At 53.2% G+C, this 20,471-nt stretch overlaps 3 protein-coding genes across 4 annotated transcripts in view; all 3 read left to right on the top strand.

Moving 5' to 3' along the window:
• The first annotated feature begins 878 nt into the window (after nt 1–878).
• Nucleotides 879–14,789, top strand: HOXC6 (homeobox C6). Of its 2 annotated transcripts, XM_030822518.1 has the most exons (3): nt 879–1,408; nt 12,536–12,881; nt 13,627–14,789. In XM_030822518.1, exons 2-3 carry the CDS (start codon nt 12,728–12,730, stop codon nt 13,932–13,934), a joined length of 462 nt encoding a protein of 153 aa, XP_030678378.1. In that variant the 5' UTR covers nt 879–1,408; nt 12,536–12,727; the 3' UTR covers nt 13,935–14,789. The 2 variants fall into 2 exon arrangements, with proteins under 2 accessions (XP_030678378.1, XP_030678377.1); XM_030822517.1 differs by lacking the exon at nt 879–1,408 and having other exon boundaries at nt 12,325–12,881.
• The window catches only part of HOXC4 (homeobox C4), a 39,731-nt gene continuing 20,138 nt past the window's right edge, over nt 879–20,471 (top strand). Inside the window, exon 1 of the mRNA XM_003252902.2 lies at nt 879–1,408. The gene's annotated coding sequence lies outside the window, so the exon portion shown is untranslated. The remainder of the gene's footprint in view (nt 1,409–20,471) is intronic.
• On the top strand, nt 16,819–19,323 carry HOXC5 (homeobox C5). Its single transcript, XM_003252901.2, has 2 exons — nt 16,819–17,536; nt 18,241–19,323. The coding sequence occupies exons 1-2, from the start codon at nt 17,083–17,085 to the stop codon at nt 18,453–18,455; spliced, it is 669 nt and encodes a 222-aa protein (XP_003252949.1). The 5' UTR covers nt 16,819–17,082; the 3' UTR covers nt 18,456–19,323.

Below are 20,471 nucleotides of genomic sequence, written 5' to 3'. Positions count from 1 at the left end.
AGAGACCAAGATCTTGGGGCTTTAATTTTATTTTTAATTGTAAAAAGATTTCAAATAAGCCACCATTTGAACTGGGCAAGGAAATTAGGGATGGTCTTGGGGGAAAATGTCATTCTCTCTAAGAAAGGGACCCCGGGGATGAGGGTCATTTTGAGGGTCCTAGAAGTTGCCCCCAATTCTCACCTCTCCTGCTGCACTGCAGGCTTGCCCAGGGTAGGTCTAGTCCCCTAGGTTCTTCAGACCACTCCAGGTCAGGTTTGGTTGGGTGGCTGCCAGTGGTCTTCGACTACTGTTCCTGTCTAGGGTGGAGTAGGGGCTTTCAGGGGTACTCCATAGAGGGGATGTTGTTCTCTTACTAAAAAAAAAAGGGGGGGTAGGGAGGCACCCTTTCAATCCCTGCCATTCACCAACCATCACTGCCTCAAGACCACAAATCTTTGCAAAGCTTTGAATTCCCCCTGATCCAACCTTAATGCCCCCATTTATTAAGGACAATATTTAAAACTCGGCAAGCCAGGAGAGGCAACTGACCCTCAGTGCTTGAGGCTTTCTTTCGTCTGGGCATCCGCCCGCAGCTCTTTCTGCGCTCGCCTGCAGCAGCCTGGCCCGTGGGGAGTGGGCGTTGGGGGGGGGGGTAGGGGTGGGGTGGGGGTCCGGGGATGCGCCCTCTATGAGAGAATTGGGTAAACATGGCGACCGCGGCGCCCATTTGCACACGCTACACAAATGCATCGCATTCCCGGTTGTTTGCAGAAAATTTACAGCTGAGTAATAAAAGTTTACGATCGACTCACAAGTTGGATTGGCCACAAGAAGTCATGTGGATTCCATCCATGAACGTGAACTTTTTATTGTGGTTTGTCCTTTCCGAGCGCTCCGCAGAACAGTCCTCCCTGTACGAGCCTAACCATTGCCAGGGAAACCTGCGCTGGGCGCTCCCTTCATTAGCAGTATTTTTTTTAAATTAATCTGATTAATAATTATTTTCCCCCATTTAATTTTTTTTCCTCCCAGGTGGAGTTGCGGAAGCTGGGGGCAGCTGGGGAGGGTGGGGATGGGAGGGGAGAGACAGAAGTTGAGGGCATCTCTCTCTTCCTTCCCGACCCTCTGGCCCCCAAGGGGCAGGAGGAATGCAGGAGCAGGAGTTGAGCTAGGGAGCTGCAGATGCCTCCGCCCCTCCCCTCTCCCAGGCTCTTCCTCCTGCCCCCTTCTTGCAACTCTCCTTAATTTTGTTTGGCTTTTGGATGATTATAATCATTTTTATTTTTGAATTTATATAAAGTATATGTGTGTGTGTGGAGCTGAGACAGGCTCGGCGGCGGCACAAAATGAGGGAAGACGAGAAAGACAGAGTGGGAGAGAGAGAGGCAGAGAGAGAGGGAGAGAGGGAGAGTGACAGCAGCGCTCGGTAAGTGTTTCCTTATTGGTTCAAATATGTAACTAATGGTCCGTAGCTGGGTGGCGGTTTCAAGATAAGGACAGCAGCGGCTTGTCTTGGTTAGGGAGAAGAGGGGGCTGGCGAGAGGGTGGGCGCGTAGTTAATTATGGGGAGGAAAATTGGAGGGGGGAGAGAAATGGGGTTAAACTGGAATACTGGTAACTGGTAGTGGGGCGATTGTGTTGTCCTAATGTCACTGTGTGCCAAGTTGGGGGTGGGGAGGCAAGGGAACAGCACCTGTGGGGCTCAAGCCGGCGGTCTAGGGCGCCAGCTCTCTGCTGCCCACTGTGTCAGTACCTGCTTATTATAGATCTTCGGCCTCTTGGCTAATGGAACTGGGTCGGAGGGGACCTGGAAGCTCAAGCTCCAGGCAGGAGAGAGAACCTAGAGGCTGTGCCCATTGCCCCCTAAGCAAAGTCAGCCCCCCAACCCCCAAACAAACTTTCCAGCGTCCCCTCCCTGTCTGGCAGCCCCCTCCCTCCCAGAGAGCGCGACTGCTAGAGCTCACACATGCGCAGTGTGGGCCCAGGGCCGGGCCGCCGAGCAGGAAGCGGGAGCAGCTAGGCGGCTGGCGGGGCCTGTTAATTGGCAATTAGAGGGGAGGCTGGTGGCTGGTGCGCGTCAGCCGAGAGGAGAACGTCTGCCCACCCCCTGCTCCCGCCCCCACTCGGGCGGATGGAAGGGTGGGAGGTGCCCTGCGTTGGGTGGAGGGTGGAGGTTGTAGGGTGGGGGTGGGGGATGCCGTACTCAAAAGCCATCTTGTGCTCGGAGAAAAGAGGCCTACCGGCTTTCCCTTCCCAGGTCCGGCACCCCTCACCCCAACCGCGGCCATCCCAGCCGGGATGCCCACTGGACCGGGATGCCCGCTCGCCACGCATGGCTGCTCTGGGCTAGGACCTGCCTCGCCTGGGGCGGAGGTGGGAATGGGGAAGGCCCTAGGTTGGGCGGGGACAGGCCCAGTCCTCCTGGCAGAGTCTCCTAGGTACTGTGGAGGCAGTGAGGATTCCGGGGGCTACTGGCTTACGGGGTAGGGGCCTCAGGCTGGGGCGGCTGGAGGGTCCTGGGCACTCGGGATCTCTCTAATAATTGGTGCTAATGGCCTGTTGTATAGTCTTAACCCGACGCATATGGTTTCATAACACAGTGGCTTAATTTCTTCCAAATGTACGTGGCCCTGAATGTGTTGCAGTTTGATATATGACCCCGCCCTGCTCCCCGGCCTGGGTCCGAGGCTCCGAGGCGGCCCCTGTAAGTGTGAATTTCTGTTTATAAACGGCGACGCACACGCAAACGCCTACACACCCAGGCAGACACACTCGGAGGCGTGGGGGAGCATATTCCAGACGAGGCCCGAGAGAGCCTGGGGGCCAGACACACCTTGGCCTGGGGGCCAAGACACCCCCCCTACCCCCACCCTCGCCCAGAGGCGCGACTGGGATTCTGCGCCAAGTCCCAGTGGGGGAGGGGATCGCTCCACGATTTCCTGTTTAAACCCTGACCCGTCGTCTGTGGTGGGGGGGGCGGGGGAGGGGGAAGAAACCTGTTTTTATCAAATTTTTAAAAATACAGTTTGCATTCAGATCAAACCGCTTGGGCCAGAGCTGACGGTTAATTTTATCTCCCCTCCCCCACAACCCCCTTCCCTTCCTTTTCTGCCCCCCCAAAATTCCCCTTTCGCAGCCAACATAAAGGCCTCTGAGGTATTCTCCCGCGGGAAGAAATGGCATTTTCTCTCCCCCTCCCCCACCCCCCCCTCCCCAGTAGGACTTGTGTGTCGGCAGAGGCGTCTGACGAGGGGCTAATTTCGCCTTCCTTGTTTACGATCGAGAAAAGCGCTTGGCTCTCCCCAAATGGGCCCAGCCCGCCGCCTGCTCCGGCTGCCGCGCGCTCTCCTGCCGCTCAGGCACGGCCCAGGGGCTGACGCCCCGAGGATCCAGCCTGCGGCAGGCCGAAACCCGGAGTCTGTGGGACCTGAAAAGGGCAAAGGGAGTGCGGTGGGACACAGGAGGGGCCCCGAGAGGCCCGAAAAAGGGAGCCTTTCTCCTGGCGTAATGTGGGAATCGCCGACCGGTGAGGCCTCTATTTCTCTCTTTCGCCTGCATTTTGTCAGCCCCCGCCCCTGTGGATGGCCGCTGATGGGGGGGGAACACAAGTGTCCTTTGTCCGCCCCCGAAAGAAAACCTCTTCCAGAGAAGGCCATGCAGGCCAGTGGAGATTCACCTGGAATATTAGAAGGGCCCCCTCCCACCCGAGGGGCGGGCCTGGGCGAGGCTGGGGTATTTCTCTTAATTCTAGAACGACCTCACTGAGTGTGCCCACAGCGAGATTTGGGGGTGCTAGAGTTCGAGGCTGGCCGCTTAACAGCACCATCCTGAGGTGTCTTTATATAATATTTTAATTGATTTTCTGTCCCTTCCTGGCTACAGCCCTGCAGCTCCCCCACTCCCATCCTATGCCCTTCACCCCAGACCCATCATCCTTAGAAGACAGAGGCAAGCAGAGAAGGCATAGCAGCAGCGACCGGCCCTCTATTTTCATTTTCCACTCTGGCCAAGGGATAAACTGGACCCCAGTGGACTCCAGCACCAACTCTGCTTCCCAGTTACTTTCGATTTTCTTTCCCTTCTCCTTCTTTCTCTCCCTCTCTGGCATTCAAACAGAAGCACAAGAGGACCCACCAGTGGCAACTCTCAGCCACCTTGCAGGCCACATTCCCTGCTGACGTGGTCCTTACTGCAGGAGAGCCCTTCTGTGATTATCTAATAATAGCCAGGGTGGCTGAGAATAGAATCTGGCTCAAGGACTCTGCACACCCGGGACAGAGACACTGAATCTGTGGGTCAGGGCCTGGCAACATTCCTTGGAGCCTCCCCCTCTGAGCCCACTCTTTGGGCACCCTTAGGCTTGCGTGCCCCCCTTACAAGGGGCTTTGTCAGCCCTGCCATCCGCTGTATTTCATGTGCTGGTTCCTAGCTAAGGAGAATTGGGCAGAACAAACCCTTTCTCTCCCTGGTCTGACAGTTGTGATCCCGACAGAATGCAACCTTGTTTGGAGAAGGCGACCTTGTTGGGTTGGCTGTGTTCTGAAACTAGGCTTGGGAGTGTTATATATTTATTATATACAGGCTTAAATGTACAGACTCAGGCTTATGCATGAATACATACAGACTCGTATTTCCTTGGTGGTTAATTGTATATTACCATGCCTATATTCGCTCAAACACCATTTTATGTGCATGCAAAATTTTGTTAGTCCTCACTAGATGAGAGTGGGCCCATGGAGGCACAGGGTGCACTGAGCAGGCCCTCTGTGCATGCTCTGCTGGAAATATGTGCACACTGGAATCGGAGTATGCGGGTTCCAGTAACCAATGGATGCCATAAAGGCTTCCTCAGACCTTATTGCTTTTGTTGCCCGAGCAGCTGGACTGGGAAGTACTAAATACCTTCTGCTTTCTCTCCACACCTCCTGGCAAACTCTCCCAACTTAGAAAGTATTTTACGAGGGAGACCAGTTGTCTTGAAATTGAGTTCTGCGGGATTCTTTTCATGGGTATGGTGGAGCTGCAAGCAGTTCTGAGTAGTCAGGGACCTGGCGCTGGAAGCCTCACTGGAGCGATGAAGGGATCAGAGTGGTTAATAAGGTGGCCTCTGGACAGTGATCTGGGGCGGCTGCTGGCCAGGGTGCTTGGAGAAGCTTGTGGAAAAGGCAAGCCAGAAGGTGTAGGGATGCAGTGAGTATCTGTTTCTCCCCCTGCTTGCCCCAGCTGGCCGCTCACCCGCCCCAGCCCTATTTGCATCCGTGGTGGCAGATTGGGAGTTCTCTAAGGTCCCCCAAATAACCAGATCTGGTTACTGGATGAACTGCGTTTTAATCCTCTTCGCTATCTGAGCCAGGGCAAGACCTGGTCAGGGAGACAGCTGGTCTGGGCAGCACGGGAGAGGACGCTGGGCCCGCCGCCTGTGGCCTGGAGCACTGAGTGTGGGCTACCGAGGCTGAGAATTGATGGGCCTCCTTTCCCAGCCTTTTTCCCTTCCAGAGACACAAAAAGATAGAGCAGAGGGGAAATATCAATGTCAGTGGAAAACCCCATAAAAGGGACCAGAGCGGGGCTGGAGGGGTTTTGCGCTACTCTCTCTAGGTGATCGGGTTCCTCCCAAGACTCTTGTCCAGACAGACTACACCAAGAGGTATGTAGCTTTCTTCCACCTTCCTCCTGCCCTTCATGGAGGGCATCCTTAGGCTTTCTGGGCCTTGGTCACCCCAGGCACTGGGGTGACATTACCCCAGGATTGTGCCCCTCGCCCAGCCCACGGCCTCTGCCACGGCGCCGCAGCCACTCCTGTTTATTGTGTCTGTGAGTTGTTTACTTGTTTTGTCTGCTGCCACCCTGCGTCAGAAACCCGCCAAACCAGCGAACTCGCCCAGGAGAACAAAGTGCAGCGCTATCCCCGAACTCCCTCCCCTTTCCAGCAACCCCCTCCTGCCCTCACAGGCTCCTGCATTCTCCCTTTCGGAGGGAAGGAAGCAGAAATAGTCTTAAAACAGGGCAGCTGTTTATAGGGTCAGGGGAATTATGGGGACACCATAAACCTCTGGGTGTCCCTGTGGTGGAGAGACTTCTGAGCAGCCCTTCCCTTGCCTAGGCTTTTCTTCCTTCCCTTAGTGACCACTTGGTTAAGGGGGCCACACTCATTGAGAAAGTTGAGCCCACCCCCATCAACCCAGTCCCCCACTACCCCACTCCTTTCTGCAGGAGTTTCCCTGAGACACAGGTTGTTGGGTTTTAAATCATGGTAATGCTGGTGGATTCATAAAGCTAGATATAGCATGTCATTCTCCTCCCACACTCCCTCTCCTCAGCCCCCCAAAATTGCAGTGAATTTAAGCAAATCCTACAAAATTAAATTGCCCCTTTGCTAAAGATCCTATATGTCTCCAATCCCGCCAGGTGTAGAGTCAGATAGTTGGCTTTTGGCCTTTAATTTTGCTCCTGGCTATTAAATTTAAAAGAGTATCATCGAAGTAAGTAATATTCTCATTTCTGAAATTAATTTTCCCCTCCCAGTGTCTCTCTCTCTTTTTGCCAGCATAGATTAAATGGTTCTTTCAGATCTGCAAACAATAAAGGATAAAATTATTTATAGGGAAATGAGGATGCTGTTTTATTGTTGGCGTATTGTTCCAGAACATAACAACATTTGATTTTCAAGCAGGAGAAGTTAGACAGGGGGAGAAAGAGGGGGAAAGGAAAAAACATAAAGGGAGGGCGGGAACCCACACACAAAAGTCCTGCCATGTATAACTGGTAGGACATTTACAATTTCTATATGATAACTCACTGTGATGTCATAATACCGAGTTCTTGAATTTTATAATTCTCATGAACCTCTCAAATGGGTCCAAGCAGTGCTTCATGTGGAGGGGTATAGAAGAAGCCAGGGGGCTGGGGATCCTTTGACCCAGCGCAGAGCAGCACACCCCCTATTGCGGCTTCTTCCTCATATGACATCCTCTTGAGGCCCTATTCTGGGGGCTGAAAATATTCTGGATATTCTGCATTTTAATTTTTCTCCTGGTCAAGCAGGGCCACTTGCTTTGCCCCCCTCAAGTGTCCCTAAGTGTCTAAGCTCTCTCCCCACTCCCAGCTCACAGAGAGCTGTGTCCCCAGGCGCTCCCCAAGCCCCCTCCTCAGCTAATACTCAGCTGCTTGGAATAGAGGTAGGAGGCTTGGGCGCCAGCCCCAAAAAGCCAGAAATGATTTTTTCCAGATGGAGCTGGAAGGGGGCTCAGGGCTGAGTGTGATGGGGTAGAGATGTTTGGGACCTATTTTACGTTTTAACCGTAAGTCAGAGAAGTGAATTGAGAAGCCAAACAAATGCCGATGTGAGAGTTTGTATCTGCTGATGGTAGCAGCAATAAGTGAAGTGCTGGTAAGGAAAGGTCAGGCAGAAATCTGGAAAGAAAGAGGGGGGAGAGGAAATGTGACATGAGTTAGCAGAGCCCCTCCATATACCTTTCTTCTCTGTTTAATTGCAATAAAGCAAAAGCAGCTCGGGTAGCCTCTCAACCTCTTAGCTCAAAAGAGGAGTCACCAGCACAGGCCTCAGAGGTGTTTGGGGGCAGTTCTCATGCCCAATCTGGCCTCTTCCTCCTTTCCTCCTCCCTGCTGATCCCCAGCTCCCTTCAACTGGTCAGCCTGGGCCCTGTGCCCAAAATATTAGCACCCCCAAATGGGATCCATTTCCGTGTTAGGTGTGTCAAATTTCACTTCTCTCCATGCCTAAACTTTGAAAGGAGGAGTGTTCCTTTTTGGAATGCGGTGTGTGTAGGGGGGGCAGGTATGTGCTCAGACAGCTTCCCCCATCATATCTATTGGAAACTGGAAGCCCCTTAGGTGAGCCATGCTTTGGTGTTCTTAAACAGCATTCCCTGCATTCAGGTTCTCTGGCAGACCAGGAGGCTCTCTTTGCGATCTGATCCTTTGACTAGGAGTTCCATGGAGATCAAAGAAGCTTATTTATACACAAAACACCAGGCATTTGGAGTAAAATTTATTTTTTAATTTCTAAATAAAAAAGTCTAATCATAGACCAATCGGGCCAACTGAGCAGTCGCTCCAGAACAGCAAAGCCTTAACAAAATAGTGTGATTGTGAGGGGAGCTGAGCAATTACTGAAACTCGGCTTTCTCCGTAAGAGGGATTTTAGCCCTCGCCCAGTGGCACAAAAGGGGCCAGCGGGGCAACCGTTCTTCCCTTGCTCAGAAAAGTGAGAATTGGGGGTGGTGGGGGCAGGGTCGGGCAGCTGCGGTCGCGTCCAGGCAGCTGAGCACCCAGGCCAAGCGCTGAGGCTGAGCACTGAGTCCTGAGGCTCCAGTGCTTGGGTGCCTAAGCAGCCTCCGGAGGCACCGAGCTGTAGTTGCCGCGCGGCAGCTAGGAATGGAATATGTGTGTCTGTGTGCGAGGGTTGGTGAGTTACAAACATCCGCGCAGAGTTAGGGGATCTGGGGAGAGTAAGGAGACAGGGAGAACACAATTAAGGAGGACCTCTGGAAAATATTGTCCCCAAATAAAAATTCCAGATCTCATCCCGCTCACTTCAAATATCCCTCCCCAAGAAATTAATATATTTCCCAGAGCTGAGTGGAAAGCAAAAGCCAGCAAGGTGAGGCCTGCCCACGAACTTCTTCAGGCTGGGTCCAGTCCCACCCACCCTTTCCCCAGTTCAGAGCTCACAGGCCCCCAGCCTTTCCCTGGCCTAAAGGGGAGTAAGGTTGGAGTGGTAGCATTTAACTTGCCTAGGGAAATCCCCAAGTGCCCAGGCTGCAATGCCACCCTTATCCTTGGGGACTTCAGGCCAGTGACTGCACCCCACACAGGTCCAAGGCGCAGGCAGTAAATTTCTCTCCTATAATTAGCGCTATCAAAAGCATGTGTTTTGCATTGGAGAGGATTGGAGAAGCAAGTGGCAACTTTTCCCTTGTATTCTTTTTCTGTGTTTTTTGAATTCTGTTTTTGAATCCACTAATTAAAGCTTCTCTGAAAGTGAAAATCTGTTCTTGACACCAAGCCCCTTCCGAATGCCTGATTCGGGAGGCCAAGGGGCCAGAGCAGCAGCAAGGAGACCTGCAAGCCTGATGGGGTTGGGGGTAGTGTTCTCTGATTTCTCTAGGCTCGTTTTATAGAAACAAAGAACAAGTTCTCTCCCCTCCTTCCCAAGACTTGTGCATATTTACAGAGCACAACTGCAGTTTTAATAAAACATCTGTTCTTGCTTCTGCTGATGAGTTTCCATAATTGTTTTCAGACAAATTTAACAGGAAAATATAAATATATTTAGAAAAATCTAAGTCCCAGCTTTCCCCCTGTAGACAGCCTTCTTTTGCCAAAAAAATAAAATTAACATGAAATGGGAAAAAGAAAATATAATCCAATGTAGGGAAGATCGGGCTCATCTGACCTGCTCTCCCCCCTTGGATCGAATCCTTTCAGCAAATTTCAGCTGCATAATTAAAGATCTAAGAGAAAGCAGAGGGCTTCTTTCCTCAGGAATGAAAGGTAATGGGGGGGAGTGTGTTGAAAATTAATTTTGCCAAAAGTCTTTAAGCAGTGGAGGAATTTATTTGTATTTCTGTTTCCCCCTCTCTCCCCCTTCCAGCATTTCTGCCTTTTTCACCCAGCAGCTGGTTTCTGTTCATTATAAATCGGCGAGACCTTTCAGTCTCTGCCCTCTGTTTAGGGACGTCATAAAACACTTAACTTTCCGGGGCTGAGGCTCACATTCTGCTTCTCAGGTCGCCAACCTCCCTGAGCCCACTGACTTTAGGCCCTAATAGAGAATCTCCCCAACTTTGGGGCCCCTTTCCTCTCCAGACATGGTTGAGGAGGGGCTCAAGGAAACCTAGGCATCCTTGCTGGGGGCTGTAGTCCATGCTGCCCCAGAAGCCCCTTCTTTCGTCCAAGGTCCTTCCCTCCCCCACCCAGACATAAAAGAGATTTTTAAATACATAGAAAATCAACACTCATTGAAGGCGAAACCTCATTAAGACATCCTATCTTCCATCATTCAATTTGTTGTACATTGCAACAATTTAATATCTTGAAGGAAATATCACTGACATGATTTATCCCTCTAGCAATCTCTCTTTCTCTGAAATTGGAGGGGGAGATGGAGTTACTCTCTCTTCCGGCCTCTTCTACTTGTTACACCACTACCCTCAGGGCAAAAAGGAGGCTGGGAACTCTGAGAGAGCCTACTTGTGTCCAGGGGTGCACTGACTTGTTCCCTAGCTCAGCCCCCAGAGTACTCCTGCCTTGTTGTATCTCCCCCACCTCTTGCCCTCCAGGGGGCCTGAAGCCTCAGCCAGCTGTTGGAAACCTCTGCTCAGGCATGCCATGAATTCGAGGACAGCTGGATTCTAGGGCAAAAAGCAACTCACATTGGTGTCTATGTTTGTGTACCTGCCAAGTCACCCCAAAATGAGACAACTCATCTAAAATTTTTTTTCTTAATTTAAAAATCCTCCTCTACCCTTTCCCCTTCATTTCCTTGGGGAGAAGAAAGTGTGATCTAGAAGGAGGAACCTTTATAATTATAGGAGTCTTTCCCCTTCCCTTCCAAATACCGACAAATTTCTGTCCTTTCTGGAGGATTGGGGCTGTATTTTTTTAAACCAACGCAAATTGTCTGGCAGGAAGACTCTTCAGCCGCCTAACGAGGTTCATGTATTAACTAACATGTTGTCTCCACCAGCTCCTGCACACTGTCTGCTTTTGGGTTCGAAACTTTATTTTTCCCCCCAGCGACACTCCAGGGAAACCTTAACGTTACAGAAGATGAATAAACGAGTTTTTTCTCAGCATAGTCCCGTTTATGGCTTTATTGCTACCCATTGATTACTCCGCTTTGTTACACAGAAGGAAAAGATCATAAAATCCGGCGACATCCGGGTTCTTGTTATAGCCAGCTTTTCCCCCCAACCCACCCAAAAATGGTGGTGGTGGGGGGGAAATATGAGCTTTCACTACTCCCTGCACACTCCCCACCACCCCTCTTTGTCAACTCAAAGCATTTTCAGCCTATATCACGATATCAAATTAAGTTTGGACTAATCAGGAGAAAACCCCCATCTGCACACTTTCCGCTGTTTCAGTTCGCCCACTGCGTCTCCCTCACAAGCCTCAGATTCAGCTGCCTTTTCATAACCGTCTTTTCCCCTTTTTTAGCCCCAAGATGGGGGAATAAAATGGGGGTTGAGGCTGCTGAGAGGCCCATCCCCACCAGGGGTGACTGGCACTTGGGTGAGAGCTCCTTAGAACCCCTTTCTGAAGTCTCCAAGCCTCATAGCTCAGGTCCAGGGGCGCCTCCACTGGCGGTGCCCTGAGTCTGGAGGGGGCAGGGGGGCTTCTGACCAAGGCAGGAGCTTGAGCCTGCAGGAAGCTAACTGTCCATCAGAGCCCCACCAGCCTTCTCTTTCTGGCTGGATCTTATGTGAATTACCCCACCGGCCCTCACTGGCTCCAAATCATAAATTCTCACCAACATAAACAGGAGTTGATGTCTCTAGAAAGATTCTCAGAGTTTTCGTTCTTCCTTGCTCTCCCTCTCTTTCTCTCTGTCTCTCCCCCTCCGGTGCCACCTCCCTACATTTTACTTCTTTTTCTCCTTTTTCTATTGCATTTTTATAAATTTTCCCTTTTAGGCAAAAATGCTGGAAGAGTTTTCCCAAAAGAGGAGTCCTGAGGAGGAGGCAGAAGGGAGCCAGGAGGCAAAGGAGAGCAGATGCGTGGCCCATTTGCCCACTTCAGCTCTGCCACTGTACCCTGAAGTCTTGCCCCTTTAGACCTAGTTGTTCCCCACATCCCTACTACATTCAAGACTCTCAGCCACACTCTACTTACTCAGGGGAACAGGTTTTATGAAATTTCTTTCTACTTTTGATTTTTTTTTAATTATTGGAGAAAAAAATACTAGTTTAGTGAGGGACTCACTCCATGGAGTGTCAAACCGGGATTTCCTGCAGGATTTCTGGGGACCCCCTCCTGTGCTGGGAGGGAGTTCCTCCCATGGAGAAATCAGGATGTAATTTTAGAAGGGGGCAGATATAAAAGATGAAACCAGATTGAAAATACAGGGGTTTCTCTAGCCCTGGCTCTGGCCACAGCACAGCAAAGTTAGCTGGGGCTGAGAGATTTCCTGGTAGTACAGCTCTCCTTCCCTGAGTTCCAAGGCCCTGCTCAGGGACATGCACCCCTCCTTCACCACCAAACCAGTTCCTTTACATATATATTTTTAAAAGAAATCCAAGTCTTACTTTCAAAGCACACACTTAGTCTCAACTAGGGAATCAACAGAAGCAGAAGCGATTTTTTTCGCCCTTCTTGACATCTGGCTTGCGATTGGCTGGGAGGGGGTCAGCTGACTTTGTCATTTTGTCTGTCCTGGATTGGAGCCGTCCCTATAACCATCTAGTTCCGAGTACAAACTGGAGACAGAAATAAATATTAAAGAAATCATAGCCGACCAGGTAAAGGCAAAGGGATGAATTCCTACTTCACTAACCCTTCCTTATCCTGCCACCTCGCCGGGGGCCAGGACGTCCTCCCCAACGTCGCCCTCAATTCCACCGCCTATGATCCAGTGAGGCATTTCTCGACCTATGGAGCGGCCGTTGCCCAGAACCGGATCTACTCGACTCCCTTTTATTCGCCACAGGAGAATGTCGTGTTCAGTTCCAGCCGGGGGCCGTATGACTATGGATCTAATTCCTTTTACCAGGAGAAAGACATGCTCTCAAACTGCAGACAAAACACCTTAGGACATAACACACAGACCTCAATCGCTCAGGATTTTAGTTCTGAGCAGGGCAGGACTGCGCCCCAGGACCAGAAAGCCAGTATCCAGATTTACCCCTGGATGCAGCGAATGAATTCGCACAGTGGTGAGTTTTACAGCTCCGAGATATAAATTAAATAAACTGAACTGGCTTTATGATCGGCTTCCCTAGAAGAACGGGCGGAGAGAGTTTTTTATGGCCCCATAAAAACAATCACGCTCGTCTCCTCGCCGAGACAGGGCCCCCTCTTCTGCCCCCTCAGCTCGCCTCTCGCTCGCTTGCAGGGGCCTGGCCCCCTTGGCCCCTGACGGATTGGAGGGCTCCAAGGCGAGCTGAGGGGGCAGCAACAGGGCAGGGGATGAGGGGAGGGAGCAGAAGATAGGGGAGCCCCCCAAAGTCGAGTCAGTCTGAGGAGAAGGGAGGGCGAGAGGAGAGGCAGAGAAGTGGGGAGAAGTTTCCAAGGTACTAGGATGCTTGGGGAGATGGGGGAGCCCAGTCCTTGAGAAAGGGGGCCCTCATCCCCATTATCTGGGATTTTTCAAAAATCTGCTTTTAGACTTGCAGCTTTCTGTTTGCCTTTTGCCCCCCCCCCCCACCCCACACACCCCACACACCTCACACACCTTTCTTTGGGACACACAGGTCCCACCTTATGGGAGGTCTGAATGAAGTTGGGGTCCTCGCTGTACCTCCAGTGGGGGTGGGGCAGGGCAAAAGGGAGAAGGCTAGAGCCCTAAGGGGGCTGTGAGCTGCTGGCCAGGTTGGGAGGGTCAGGACTTTGCTAGGCAAAACAGTCTGCAGAGGACGCCTTGCTGATTGCTTTTAGTGTGTTTTGTGCCCGGATCTTTAGGGGTCGGCTACGGAGCGGACCGGAGGCGCGGCCGCCAGATCTACTCGCGGTACCAGACCCTGGAACTGGAGAAGGAATTTCACTTCAATCGCTACCTAACGCGGCGCCGGCGCATCGAGATCGCCAACGCGCTTTGCCTGACCGAGCGACAGATCAAAATCTGGTTCCAGAACCGCCGGATGAAGTGGAAAAAGGAATCTAATCTCACGTCCACTCTCTCGGGGGGCGGCGGAGGGGCCACCGCCGACAGCCTGGGCGGAAAAGAGGAAAAGCGGGAAGAAACAGAAGAGGAGAAGCAGAAAGAGTGACCAGGACTGTCCCTACCACCCCTCTCTCCCTTTATCCCTCGCTCCCCCCCCAACTCTCCCCTAATCACACACTCTGTATTTATCACTGGCACAATTGATGTGTTTTGATTCCCTAAAACAAAATTAGGGAGTCAAACGTGGACCTGAAAGTCAGCTCTGGACCCCCTCCCTCACCGCACAACTCTCTTTCACCACGCGCCTCCTCCTCCTCGCTCCCTTGCTAGCTAGTTCTCGGCTTGTCTGCAGGCCCCTTTCCCCGTCCAGGCCTTGGGGGCTTAGACCCTGAACTCAGACTCTACAGACTGCCCTCCAAGTGAGGACTTGGCTCCCCCCAATCCCTCGACGCCCCCACCCCCGCCCCCCGTGCCGAGAGCAGGCTCCTGGGCCTGGGGCCTCTGCTCCAGGGACTCAGGGCCCGGCCTGGCAACCGGGGAGGGCCGGAGGCCCAAGGAGGGCGCGCCTTGGCCCCACACCAACCCCCAGGGCCTCCCCGCAGTCCCTGCCCAGCCCCTCTGCCCCAGCAAATGCCCAGCCCAGGCAAATCGTATTTAAAGAATCCTGGGGGTCATTATGGCATTTTACAAACTGTGACCGTTTCTGTGTGAATATTTTTAGCTGTATTTGTGGTCTCTGTATTTATATTTATGTTTAGCACCGTCAGTGTTCCTATCCAATTTCAAAAAGGAAAAAAAAAGAGGGAAAATTACAAAAAGAGAGAAAAAAAGTGAATGAAGTTTGTTTAGCCAGTAGGAGAAAATAAATAAATAAATAAATCCGTTCGTGTTACCCTTCTGTATAAATCCAACCTCTGGGTCCGTTCTCGAATATTTAATAAAACTGATATTATTTTTAAAACTTTATACCGGGAATTCTGTTAATTTGCTCGCCCGCCGGCCTCGGGGTGAGAGCTGGAGCAGGCTCCAAGCGCTCCTGCGCCTGCCCGCCGCCTGCAAGCCCCCAGCCCTCTGTACTCGCCATTCCCGGAGCCCAGGCGCCCGGCCCCGGCCTTCTGTTCGTTATCGCGATCGCACTGAGGGGCTGGGAGGCCTCTCTGGGCTCCCTGCGCGGAGCAACACACACACCCTGCGGCAAAAGGCTGCGTAGGATTTTGTTGCGGGGGGAGCCGGGATCAGTCGGTTTGGGCACCAACCCCACGCAGGCCTTTCTTCCTGCCTGTGGCAGCCAGTGTCCTCGGCGTCCAAACCCCGAGGCGCCCCGAAAGACCAGTAAAGAAGCACTATCCAGGCACCAGGGTCTCCTCCGCCCACTCCCGGGAGGTGGAGGCGGGGGGCGCGTGAGAGCAAGCCCCAGGCCCGCGCCAAGCTGGCTGTTGCGAAACGTGGCGGAGGCGGAGAGCGGAGGGAAAGAGAAGACCGCGGAACTGGAGCCCTGTCGGCAGGGATTGAGCGATTCAAGGACATCTAGAGAGAGAAAGCCTGGAAACTGAGCTCTCGCCTGCTCTGGGACTCCTGACGTGGCCGGGACAAAATTCCTTCTTCATTACAGCTCCAGCCGGGCTGGTTCCTTACTTTTCTCTCCTCAAACGGGTGAAGAGGCGGGTGAGGAGCGCAGCCGGACCCTAACCATTTATCAACCCTGGCCTTCTCTCTCCAAGCCTGGCCAGAGAAACCTCAGTGGGCCTACAGGGAGAGGTGTTGAGGGGGGGTCTCCGGAGGGAAAAAGTCCGCCGGAGTTTTCCAGGCCCTTCAGATTCCCTCCAGCGCCCCCACCCTCGCCCGCGCCTCCACCAGTGAGGAGGGGGCCTTCTCCTGGCAGGGGCGGAGATTTCCTGGGAAGAAGCAGGCAGGAAAGTATGAGACTTGGGGCTACGGGGAAGAGGATGGGGCCGAATGGCTGCAGATACCCTGCGAAGGCTACCCAGGCGCCTGCCCTGCCCACCCCCCAGGTCCGCCCCATTCCTCTTGGTAGCTCAGAAATTGCTCTCTTGTGGACCTTATGGATTCAGGTCCCTGGAAAGCCTGGCCCAGAGACCCTTTCCCCAAAGGGCACAAAACGGGCCTTTTCCTCTGCCATGCTCACGTAATATTTGTGGAGGCTTCCATCTTGCTTCTCCATGCCCTCAATTAACATCTATTTCCTGTCTAAAACCTCTGGCATAGGTACCACATAAGGATCGCACACAGGGAGACAGAGCAGTCCTCTAGACCATTGTCTGGCTCTGTCCGTGTCCACACACACACACTTGAAAATTGCCTTGTTGCCACTCTGGGGACCCTAGCATGGTGAGGTCTAGCCAACTCCACCTGGCTGCTCACCTCCAGATCCATCCCAAACAGCCCGCAACACCCTCAGCTTCATGACCCCCCTATCTTGTTCTGACCACTCAGGATCCCTCCTAGGCGTTCTGTCTACCTCTTCAGAGGCTAATTCTACTTTCTCTTGCTGATAGGCACCTCTTCAGCAGTAGTGGGGCCTTAGGGCCTGCGAGGCAAGGGACTTCTACCTTTGGTTTAGGGAACCTAAGTTAAACCCCATTGGTTCTCCAGCCTGGGCATAGGCCACCTTACCTAACTAAATCCCCCTTCCTCAGCCATTTTTGAAGATTGGAAGACCCTGGAGGTTGGGAGAACGGGGCTTTCATTACAAAAAGCACTCTGTGCATGATAAGTGGGGCCTCATCTTTTCCAAATTTTAAATAGAATTTAAAAGGCTAGCTCAGGGGTTGCCCCAACAACCAGCTTCTCCTTCACAGTATAGGAAATCCAGCCACCGGAAAGCAAGCTGGCGCTCCAGGATGCAATTCCCCCATATAGGCACCAGGTGTCGCTGTGGGCTTGTCCTGGCTACCCCCAATTCCAAGAACCATTTTTTTTTCCTCCCCCTTCCCTCTTTCTCTCTCTCACTCCCTCTCCCCCTTGGTTGGGCTTTGCCAACATATCGAGATGCGTTTCGCCGGCTTCCATCACTAACCTCCCGGAGGTCATCAAGCCAAATTTATGAGTGGCCGCTCGAGTCACGTGACTCTATTTAAGGCTCCCTTATTTGGGAAGAGCGCATAGGATAAAGAAAGAGATATCTCCACCTATAAATTGTGCACTTTGGAGAACAAAAAACCCCTCAACTTCAAAGAGTCACAAATCACCCTTAATCAAAAAGGGTGCAGAAATTTTTTTGGGCCCTCCCCGCCATGAGCTCCTACGTAGCCAATTCATTCTATAAGCAGAGCCCCAATATCCCTGCCTATAACATGCAAACTTGTGGGAACTATGGATCGGCCTCAGAGGTGCAGGCATCCAGGTACTGCTACGGCGGATTGGACTTAAGCATCACTTTCCCACCGCCTGCGCCTTCCAACTCTCTCCACGGGGTAGACATGGCTGCCAACCCCCGGGCTCACCCCGACCGCCCCGCCTGCAGCGCCGCGGCCGCTCCGGGACACGCTCTGGGCAGAGACGAAGCGGCTCCTCTGAACCCCGGGATGTACAGTCAGAAGGCGGCTCGCCCGGCGCTGGAGGAGCGAGCTAAGAGCAGTGGGGAGATCAAAGAGGAACAGGCGCAGACAGGGCAGCCCGCCGGACTGAGCCAGCCACCGGCCCCGCCACAGATTTACCCGTGGATGACCAAACTGCACATGAGCCACGGTAAACTTTAGGACTTCATTTTGCGCGCTCGGGTCCGCCTGGGTTTTATAGGCCATGCGGGGCAAATAAAGAAAAAAAACCTGCGGCCATAAATTTTACGATCCAGGCATCAATGGCTCGTAAAACTGTCCACTAAAAGGCTTAGAGGCTGTGTGCGCCCAAATTTACGACGACATAATTGGATCATAGGAACAAAACGTGTATAAAAGGCAATATTCAATTTTTGGGGGAGAGGGAGGGAGTTAAAAAAAATAGAGGGATCTGAAGGGTGAGGAGCGCGGGGCTCCAGAGCGGGGATCCCCCCGCGGCTCCCTCCCTCTCTCCCCTGCGGAGCCGGCTCCGCCGGCGCTTGCGGCTCCGGAGGATTCCAGCGACTCGGGAGGGGCGGGAGGGGGGTCCCCGGTGCTCGGATCTCGAGGGTGCTTATTGTTCGGTCCGAGCCCGGGTCTCCCTCTTCCCCCCAACCCCCCCCCTCAGCCCCTCCGGCTGCAGAGTGAAGGCTGCGGTGGAAAGTTTCCTGCCTGGGCGGAGGCGCCTCTCCCGGGGCTGGGCTGGGCTGGCCCGCCTGCGGCCCGCGGGGCCTGTCTTGCGGCTCTCGCCTCCTCTCCCTCCGGCCGCGGGTGGGGGCCTGGGCTGGGGTGGGGACGGGGGAACCCTGCACGCTATTCACCCCTTCGTGGCTTGGGGTGGGGTTTATGTTCCAGAGACGGACGGCAAGCGGTCCCGAACCAGTTACACGCGCTACCAGACTCTGGAACTCGAGAAAGAATTCCACTTTAACCGCTACCTCACTCGCCGCAGGCGCATAGAGATCGCCAACAACTTGTGTCTCAATGAGAGACAGATCAAGATCTGGTTCCAGAACCGCAGGATGAAGTGGAAGAAAGATTCCAAAATGAAAAGCAAAGAGGCTCTTTAGAGGCAGTGGGGGAGGCCCGCAGAGCGCGCCCCTAGCCGGTTCCGGTCCCTGCGCCTTTCCTTTTCGCCTTTCCTCTCTATATTTCGGGGCGGGGGCAGGTGCTGGAGCACTGGGCTCCCGGGCCTCACAGACAAAAGCGCTTTTCCTTGGCATTCCGCATCCCTACTGACCCAGGGTTCCCGCGGGGCTGTCCGCGCTGCCCCATCTCCCCTCAGCTCGGCTCAGCTCGGTACCCGGGGCCCAGGGCAAGCTCCGTAGGGCTTCCCTGGAGGGCTGCGGCGTGCAGGCTGGCGCTGAACGAACCTTGGCCTGGGCCGTCTCTCCGGCTCCCAGCCTCAGCGCGGCCCTCCCGAGTTAAGGTGGGCCCGGCCCGCGCCACAGGACCCTCGCCCGACCCTCTAGCCTCGCCCTCTCCTTTGTTCCCGGCTGGATGGGTTAGACAGCTGAAGGCTGGCGAGAGTCTGGCCCCAGACTCGGGGTGCTTCCTTGTAGCGACTAAACTAAATTTTCACTTATGAATGATTTGCATATGAAAGGAGAACATCGGCCTAGGGCCCCCACGGTTGCTCTATGCTTTCCAAACCTTATCTCCACAACCTCTTCCCCCAAAACCCAGGAACCTCCCCAGCCTGCGCCTGCTGCATGCCCTCTCAGGCCGGCAGCCCCAGCCTGCTAGCTAGCTCAACTATTGGGGTTTCCTGGCACTGGACCCCAGCAAGTGGTCCTAGAGGCCCTTTGCTGTCCCATAGTCCCTGCCACGACTTTCTGTGCCCTCCTGACCCATTGCTGTTGTCCAACTATTTATTGACTCTGGGTCTTTCCTGAAACTATATTTTGTCATATCAAATAAAGAGAGAACAGGACTAAAGATGCAGTGGCTCCTGTCTGTTTGGGGCATGTATTGGGTAAAATTGTCTAAATGGGCTGTGAGATGTAGAAGGAGACCCACAAACTTTAAGCCACCCCTTTAAAAAATTTTCTAGCTTCTAGGGGCAGTGAGTAGAGGGAGGTGAAATTGAGCTCCTTTCCTGATCCTTGGCTGCAACAAGAGCCTCTGGGGGAAGAGAAGGGCACCTAGGCCTCGGGTACTTGCTTTTCCCATGCTGTGTCTGTCCAAGGCCTTCACGCCTCTGCACTCCATGAGGCCTCTGGACTGGCAGCAGCTCCCACTCTATGCCAAAGCTGCGGTGCAGGAACCAGTGGCTCCGCCGTGCTCAGCCTTAGGCCCTTCTGGGCCTCTGAAGATCTTTCCTGGGCCTAGGTGGTCCCTGAGAGGCCTTGCTGGACATAGAGGGAGGGCTGAGCCCTCACTCTAGGGACCCATTTGGTCCCAGAAGGGCCTCTAGAGAGAGGTGATATTGCTTGGTAAGGGGGTGTTGGGAGAGTTGGAGGAGGTGTGCCTCAGTATCTAAGATACTGGGGAAGAGGGAGCAGGGAGGACAATCTGCAGCTGTGTATCAGCCTGGCAGGAAATGTTCAGACTGTTTCCACCACCTTCTAGGCCCTCGGGCTATGCAGGACAATTAACTGGGAAAGGAGCTGCATAGACCAGTGCTGGAGTCGCGTCTGTTTGCCATCATTTATCTCAGTCTCTGGGATTTTGTGTGGAGGGGAGGATGGGTTAAAGGTGGGGGTGGGAGGAGGCAGATAATTCAGGTAGTGTCTGAGGCTCAGGTCCTTCTCCAGGCTCCTGGGATGGGCTGGGGGAGGAAGTACTTTACAGTAGAAACAAATGTGGGAAGGGTCCATAAAACTTTACTGCATTTCCTCTCCCACCTCCCGCAACGGGGTGATTTCCTGGAGCCAAGCCTAGGCCCCCCACACTGGTGGGGTGAGGGTCTGGAGCTGGGCTAAGGGATTGCACCAGCAGCCAAGAAGAAAGGGGAGCAGAGAGGCTCTGGGGAGGGGCAGGGGAATATTTATGATTATTAATGCTGATGCTCCTTGGATTTATTATAAGGACTAACTTCACTGCATCCCACTGCCTAAGCTACCCATTAGTCATTTTTTAAAAGA

The sequence above is a fragment of the Nomascus leucogenys genome, chromosome 11 (genome assembly GCF_006542625.1).
Source record: "Nomascus leucogenys isolate Asia chromosome 11, Asia_NLE_v1, whole genome shotgun sequence".
Lineage (NCBI taxonomy): Eukaryota > Metazoa > Chordata > Mammalia > Primates > Hylobatidae > Nomascus > Nomascus leucogenys.
Note: the sequence above shows the minus strand (reverse complement) of the source record. Positions and strands in the feature narration are given on the sequence as shown.